The 7911-nt window shown below is 35.6% G+C and overlaps 3 protein-coding genes across 3 annotated transcripts in view; all 3 read right to left on the bottom strand.

Moving 5' to 3' along the window:
* Positions 1–284, bottom strand: part of LOC104733653 — a 6331-nt gene extending 6047 nt beyond the window's left edge. Inside the window, exon 1 of the mRNA XM_010453217.1 lies at positions 18–284. Within this exon, the coding sequence (XP_010451519.1) occupies positions 18–284 (267 nt within the window). The remainder of the gene's footprint in view (positions 1–17) is intronic.
* Positions 2559–4241, bottom strand: LOC104732197 (serine/threonine-protein kinase BLUS1-like). Its single transcript, XM_010451730.2, has one exon. The coding sequence runs from the start codon at positions 4162–4164 to the stop codon at positions 2710–2712; it is 1455 nt and encodes a 484-aa protein (XP_010450032.1). The 5' UTR covers positions 4165–4241; the 3' UTR covers positions 2559–2709.
* On the bottom strand, positions 4581–6691 carry LOC104732195 (FHA domain-containing protein At4g14490-like). The gene is made up of 2 exons (XM_010451729.1): positions 5218–6691; positions 4581–4933 (listed from the first exon to the last, which is right to left on the bottom strand). The coding sequence occupies exon 1, from the start codon at positions 6388–6390 to the stop codon at positions 5290–5292; it is 1101 nt and encodes a 366-aa protein (XP_010450031.1). The 5' UTR covers positions 6391–6691; the 3' UTR covers positions 4581–4933; positions 5218–5289.

The raw sequence follows: 7911 nt of genomic DNA, 5'->3' as shown, positions 1-7911 counted from the left end.
TCCAAGGTTCTTTGCACAGCTTCGTCGAGCGCGGCTTGACTGATTTTCACGTGTCTGGATGATCGACGGGGGTAAATGTCACGCGTAGCGTCCACAGCTTCGCGGGTGTCCGGAGCGTCGCCAGCAGCTACACGACCAGGAAGGACTGCACCATTGGTTAAGCCATTTGTTGGAACGACGCGCGTAGCGCCTAGGGCTTCGCGGTTGGTTGGATTGACTCCAGTGGTTTCTTGAGCAGGGGGCGTAGCGCCTACGGCCACGCCATTGGTTTGAGTGACGCGCATAGCGCCAACGGCTGCGCGGTCAGTGAGTGTTGCATCCTTACTCGTAACTGCTTCGGTTCTGTTGACGCCTTGGAGTTGGCTCGTCCTTGCACGGGTGCGCCCCCATATGGTTGGCCTAGGGGACTTGGCGCGAGCTGAGGGAGATCATGGCGTGGAGGAGTTGACGCCTTCGTTGCTGGAGAGATCGGTATGAGACATGCTTCTGGTTTTCCGAAAACGCCTTGTCTTGAAACTCTTTTTGTCAAAGTGAAAGGATTCCGTTCGGCCCCACGGTGGGCGCCAAATTGTTGATGTATAAAATCGACAATATGAATGATAAGAATATAAGTGGGATGAATCGGATTTGGCCCTTTTACTTAACGTAGAATTTTACATAAGGGTTTTCAGGAAAATGACAATTACAGAGTTAAACGCAGTTAATACGAAAATAATTACTTTTCTCTCTCTAATTGCCCAAAAAGTGGATCCTCTTCTCTGACAATGATGTCTGCTATATATAGTGGGTCAACGACCTAGGGTTTTTTCTAATCCTCTGTAAAATTACGATTTTGCCCCTGCGGCCTGTTGGGCCAAATCTAGGACTTCTGGCCCAAATTTTCCTGAAATCTTCTGCTTGGGCTTTTATAAATGTTGGGGGCAAAACCCATATCCAACATATGTGATGACTGATGAGTATATTCATTGTAGCGGATTGATCAAAGATGGGATTAGGATATATGACTTGCAAACCCAATTTCAAGGGGCTAGAACCGACTGGGGTCAGTTATTTACGCTTGTAGAAACAAAAATATGAACTATTTTGGAATTAGTATTTTCAGCCCAACTTATTCATCTATTGTTAGCCCATGAACGTAAAGGTGGTAGTACTTGAAGAAGGAGCATTTAAGTTTAAAACTTCGTTCTTTGGAAATCCATGTTAAATTTTTTCTCTTCTTTTAAGATTAAGATGTTTAAAAATGCAAAATACAATCAAATTAGTACATCATTAATATGAAAATAGAACTGATCCTAAGAACTCGCATCAGTAAATATTGGTCTTTGTAAAATTAATTTTACATTTTGTTGTAGTGTATTTTTGCTTAATATTGATCTTTAATTAATTTTCTGAAGAGGGAATATATATTTGTTGTTTAGGGAAAATCCCCTATTTAATATTTCGGAAGTACACAACTTCTTTTTGGTAGACTATATAATAGTTATAAGTTATAAAGTTATAGTTATTATTTGATTCATTCAGTTGGTTACAAAATAGGTTATATGGGTTAACTTATACATAGATACACTTAAAAAGAATATCCCAAGAATAATACAACTTAAAAGAAATAAAATCTCTAACAACCATATACTGTTAGGCCATATATACTTATAGGTAATTAAAGAAAAAAATATAATAAAATCTCGAAAATTAATTAAAACGAAATAATATTTTACCTAACACTCCTCCAAACTTTTAGTATAAATCATTGACATTTTCATTCACCGAAATACACTCTATTCATACCAAAAAAATTGTTCAATCCATAAAATATTCAAGCTTTAGTAATATTATTCTTTAAAAAAATATCTATTAAACTAAAATTTTAACTGAGTAACGGATCAAAATTTGAATATTTAAATTCAATTTCATATATTTCTTTGTTGAATTGTATAGTTTAATATATTTTAAACTTTTAAAATAAATTAATTTGAAATATTTTAAAATAGTTTAATTTGATATTTTTAAAAATATCATAAATATATGATAGATCAAAAAGTTAAAAATTATAAACACTCTAATTTGATTTGTTATAGCACGAATCAATAATATGTCACTATAATATGAAATAATTCCAAGAAATATGAGCAAAGGTTAAAATTTCAAGAAATATGATTTCTCAGATTAAATTAAAGTTTAGAATAATGTTGTTTCGTAGGCTTTTTCTCGGTTAAGATGATTTTGACAAACATACGTTACATTAATATGCGGTATACTACGGGTTAACTCACAATATTAACAATCAAAATATAATGTATAATTTTAAACACTTAACAAATCAAATAACAAAAATAAATTAATTTTTTATCACACAACTTAACTTGCGGTATGCCACGGGTTAATTATCTAGATCTACTAGAATAGATCTTACAATATATATGTTATTTTCATAATTCATATTCAGCATATGATTTGGCATAGTATTCCATCCAAAAAAACTTTTAAAATAAATAAAATAATCACATATATGATGTTTTTGAATAAAAATTACATAATAAACAAAAGAAATTTCAACCCGTGCTAGAGCACGGGTTATATTCTAGTATTCTTTATAGTTTGGCAATACGACCCTAAATTTCTTAAATTTGTAAATTAAAAATATAGAATATATGCCACCTAAATGATTTAACATAGAACGTTACGATAACAACACTAACAAGTTTACAACAGTTAACCTAAAACACTATCTTTCTCAGCACGCAAGGTCTTTAGCTTCTCAGCTTCCACTTCAATCTTAAGCTTCTCCACCATATCTAGAAGCTCTTCTTCTCTACTCTTCTCTTCCTCTTCCCCACTCAATGCTTCGATTATAATCGACACTCTCGCTCTTTGATGCTCTAAGCTTTTCTTCAACACCTTCAGTTTCTCTAACACCAAATCTTTATCAAACCCCACAACCTGAGCTTCCTGGTTCTTAGCTTCCTCCTTCGACAAATCGAAACCGAGTTCAGACCTGGTTATTGTGATGTTTTCTTCTTCCGGTTTGTCTTGGATTTGATCTTCTCTACGTGGACTGGACTCAGAAGTGTCTGATTCAGTAGTTGGGAATACTGGACTAAGTTGGAGATCGTCTTCACGAAAATTCCACCCACTGATTCTTCTGTTCTTCACTATCTCTTCATCTTCATCTTCTTCATCATCTCCAACACTCTTGATCAAAACATGACTCTCTATAAACATCTGCTCTGCATTTGACAACGTCTGCAACACGTTCTTGACCACAAAGTCGACTCCTTTACAGTTCTTGAAGAACGGGTGCTTCAACAACTTCTCTGCAGATGGTCTTTTAGCAGGATCTTGCTCTAGACACAAACCAACCATTTCTCTAAATGCTTTTGAGAACTTCTTGTTACCCTTTTTGCTGCTTCCGCTTGTACTGATCTCGTAATCAGAAAAATGAAACCTTTTGGTGATCTTCATTAGCAAGCTCTTCAACGGTGGTAAGTGAGATAACGGAGGTCTCCCGTGAGCTAACTCCAACGCTGTTATCCCGAACGACCAAATGTCTGCTTTGAAACCGTACCCTGTGTGAGAGTGAACCACTTCCGGAGCCATCCAATACGGCGTTCCCGCTATATCAGTTAACCTTAAAGAAGACGATGTGGTTCCAGAGGACGTCGTCACAGGTTCATAAATCGATGCAGATACTCCGAAATCAGCGAGCTTTACGGATCCATCAGAATCTACAAGAATGTTACCGGCCTTGATGTCACGGTGTAAATGTCCCTGATCGTGAAGATACGAGATTGCATTCAGAGTTTCCTTGAGGAAGACGGAAATGCAGTTTTCTGGTAACCCACTGGGAAAAGAAGAAGAGACGATGGAATGAAGAGAGCCACAAGACATGAATGGCATAACCACCCAGAGACATCGATCAACAGTGAATGAACAATAAGCATTGAGGATGTTTGGGTGAGAAAGCAGAGACATGGTCTTGGTTTCACGGCGAAGACTGTCAAAGTCAGCCCGAGACTGATCAAGATTGATAGCTTTGATGGCAACTACCATTGAATTCATGGGAATGCATCTGGCCTTGTAGACTGAAGCACTAACACCAACGCCTATCTTGCAGATGATCTCGTAGGCCTCAGCGTCAAGAGGGAATTCGAGCTTGTTACGAGCCATAAGAGATATAAGATGAGTACAGTCTTGTTTATTGAATCGTTAGGTTTTTGGTGGAGGTTTAGAGGCTAATAGTAGTAACATGAGGCTATTCATATAGGTGTGAAAAAGGAAAGAGTTAGTTTAGCATGTGANAACTTAAAAAAAAAAAAAAAAAAAAAACAGAGAGCCTTAAATGTAAAAAGCACAAACCTTATCTCTTACTTACAGGTGATGAATATGTTGATGAAATAATAAGATGAAGCATGTGAAACTGCTAACTAACTAACCTTAGTTAATGAGATTCTAAACCTTTGGCCTTTTCAAGGACCCAAAGGGCAAACACAATCTTTCCACTTTAAACGTCAAAGAACTCTTCAGTGATTTACATACCATACCCTTTTCTAGTTAAGATCAACTAATTGATCAATAAGTTTACAGAAACAAAGCAGAGATTAACATTATAGCATCAATGAAATAAGTCACTCCATGGTAACAAGAATACTTAATGAGTTAATGAAGAAGGGTGTGTGATTGCACGGTAGCTTGATGTAACATATGAGCATTCCCGTGACAACAAAAACACCACAGGCTCGGGTAAGAGACAAAAACAAAATGGAGCTATCAATATATCTTTCATCATATCACAGAAATTTAAAGCTACGGTCAGATATTTAGATATCTAGACCCAATTAAAGATATTTTTCGTGGCACTTCTGAAGGACTTGCTTTTGCCGTTGACCACATTAGAAGGAAAGAGAGAATAGAGCAAAGACGTCAGCCTTCTTGGCATCTGGTAATATAAATGGTCAAGCATTCAAACATCAGTATGCTAAGATAAAATTGGCAATGGAACAAGACTTGTATGATTCAAAACTGATATATGAGTCTCCAGCGATGTCCTTGAACCTACTATAATAATGGGCACAAGTCTGAAACTTATGAAACCTACTCAAACATCAGCTTCCCTGTTTACTTTGTCTCACACGCAGAGCAAATGCAAGTAAATTTTTAAAAACTCTAAGCAACACAACCAAGCCCACAACATTAAGGTCCACATCATAAGAAAACATGTACCTGTCGGTATGTGTTTCTTATTCCATGAGGTGGAGCTCGGTGTGCAACATATCAGTTGCACACTCTTCCAATTCAACACACACACGCTTTAGCCTGAACTTGTCTCTGCTCTGAAATAAACTCGCGAACTCTCTGAGTTTTACTTCGCATGGGCTCAATCATACTTTCTGTCTCTTGATTTATCTCTTTTGACAGATGACCCTCCAGAAAACTAAACAATGCTCCTAATGTCATCTTTCTAAAATCCACCTCCACCACTGTACCACGCTCATTCTTCAAATCTTCTTCAACAGGACACCTTAAACCCTGCACTCCAACATCAGTATCCTCCTCACCTTCAAAGCTCTTCTGCTCTGCTGTCTTCTTCTTCTTCCCACAACTCTTTCTGGCTCGTTTTAAAACCATCTCCAATTCCAAATAAGAATCCCCAACAATATCAATCTTCTTGCTTCTCGTAATCCTCTTCTCCTTCAAAGTCTCTTCCTTTTCTACAACTCCAATGTTCTTGCTCCTTGCAGCCTTACTGTTCACTCTCTTCTTGATTACACTCCCTAAAACTTCCTCTCCCATTGCACAATCCTCAATTTCAACTTTAATTGAATCTTCAACTTCTTCTAATCCAGCAGAAACCCCTAATTTCTCAGAATTCTCGATTTTTCTAACTTTCCTAACCCTAGAACTCGGCTTATTCACATTCCCCACATCAAAACCCTTTTCTTCATCAGACACATCCCCAAAATCATTACTTTCGGAAACCCTAATTCGCTTCCCCGCATTACCCTGACGCTTATTGTTCCTCCTTGGTCGAGGCGGAAGCTTCTTCTTCTGCTCCTTCTGAACATCATCATCATCAATCACAAAGTTCACAACAATAGATGTATACTCACCGAGTTTGATAACATCGCCGTCTCGTAGATCTATCGGCGTCTCAGAATCGAGAGCATTCGAGTTTAATATAGTACCGTTGGAAGATCCAAGATCTTCGATTACCCAAGTCCCAGAAACCGATTCTGCGATCCGGAGGTGCTTGGTGGAGATTCCGGCGTCTTTGATTGCGATTTCGTTACCACGAACGATTCGACCGATACGGATTGTAGACCCGGGTTTGTACTCTAGAGTATCGCCTTCTCTTGGACCCTTGATAATTGCTAATCTCAGCGACGGTCTTACCATTGTTCACTGTAATCGAATCGAACCGTTGCGCTTGAAGCTTGACTTGAGTCCCGAATGGCAATTTGAATTTTGGGTTAAGCGACTTTAGCACGTGTGAGATTTGTTCGCACGCCCCTGTGCTAACTGCTAACTCAATTTTGAAAAAGGATGGAACCATCATCATTTCAAACTCCGGTAATGATGTTCAATCTCACTTTCGGTTTAAATTCGGTTTGATATTCTTGGTTTTTCAACTAATAAAAATAACTAATATTTAACCCGTTGTACGATGAAACGAGTTTGAATCAATATTACTACAAAAATAAAATACCACTAATTTGATATTATGTTTTTATCTAGAAGTCTTTATCTCTAACATCATTATGAATATACGGAGTTGACAACAGCTTTCGGTCAAATTCTATTTTTGGTGTTGACTTACTTAGTTTGATAAACCAGTGGAAACAGGCGGTTGAAGAACATGTTATTCAGACTATCAACAAAAAAGTGTGGAGTTGTTCATCTTCTTCATTATGAGCTTTTTTCTAAAACCAATCTTATAATCGTTCTCTCTAGATTTCTGGTGTAATTAGTGGTTTGCCCATCTTGTTAGAGTTATTTCTTAATTCTATACTTTCATAAGGGGAATGAGTCAATGTTCTACCACAAACATTAATTCAATTTCTTAGTTTAATTTTACGTAATTTTAAGCAGTTAACATTTAAATATAAAAACTTTAAATATGATATCTTTTCGTTAAAATAAATTATATTCCATCCGTTTCATAATATAAGATGTTTTAGAGAAGCTTTTGTGATTCATAATATATGATATTTTCAATTTTCTATGCAACTTTTAGATTAATTTAATAATTTACATTATGCAGTCTTGTTTATAATTGGTAAATTTTTTTAAAAATAATCATTTCTAAATCTGCTTTTAATTAAAACATCCAATATTTTAAAACAGATAGAGTATTAATTTAAAAAATCGTCGTACAAAAGATTCACAATCCAAAAAAGGATTTAGAAAGTCAGAATAAAACTATAAATATGATAAAATCAGAACAAAACTACACATTTGATATCATAGAAAATATTATACAAAAGATATATTTAAAAAAATAAATAATAGTATTAAATTAGATATCTATATTAACATTTTTGAAGTACATTTTGGTTTATGCCCTTTAAGTTTTACTTATTTTTTTTTTTTTACAACATTAACTCCTAAAACAATTCCATAAATAACATTGCAGAGAAACTCAAATACTAAAATTTCTTAAATTGACCAACATTTGTTACATTTATTGCCATAAAATCTTAACAACATCTATACATTCCGATTTTTCCAAAAACAACTCTATCCATTAAAGTTTTAACCCATTAAATTTCCAAAACTATTTTTATGGATGCTAGAATCTCTCATATTTAAATGATATACAACAGATTTTCCATAACAAAAGTTTACAATATCCATAATTATATTAACATTAATAAATTTCCTAAACCGAAAATCCAATTATAAAATGTCACATTAAAT

This window comes from Camelina sativa, chromosome 12 (assembly GCF_000633955.1).
Source record: "Camelina sativa cultivar DH55 chromosome 12, Cs, whole genome shotgun sequence".
NCBI lineage: Eukaryota > Viridiplantae > Streptophyta > Magnoliopsida > Brassicales > Brassicaceae > Camelina > Camelina sativa.
The sequence above is the reverse complement of the archived record's forward strand: the minus strand, read 5'-3'. Positions and strand labels throughout refer to the sequence as shown.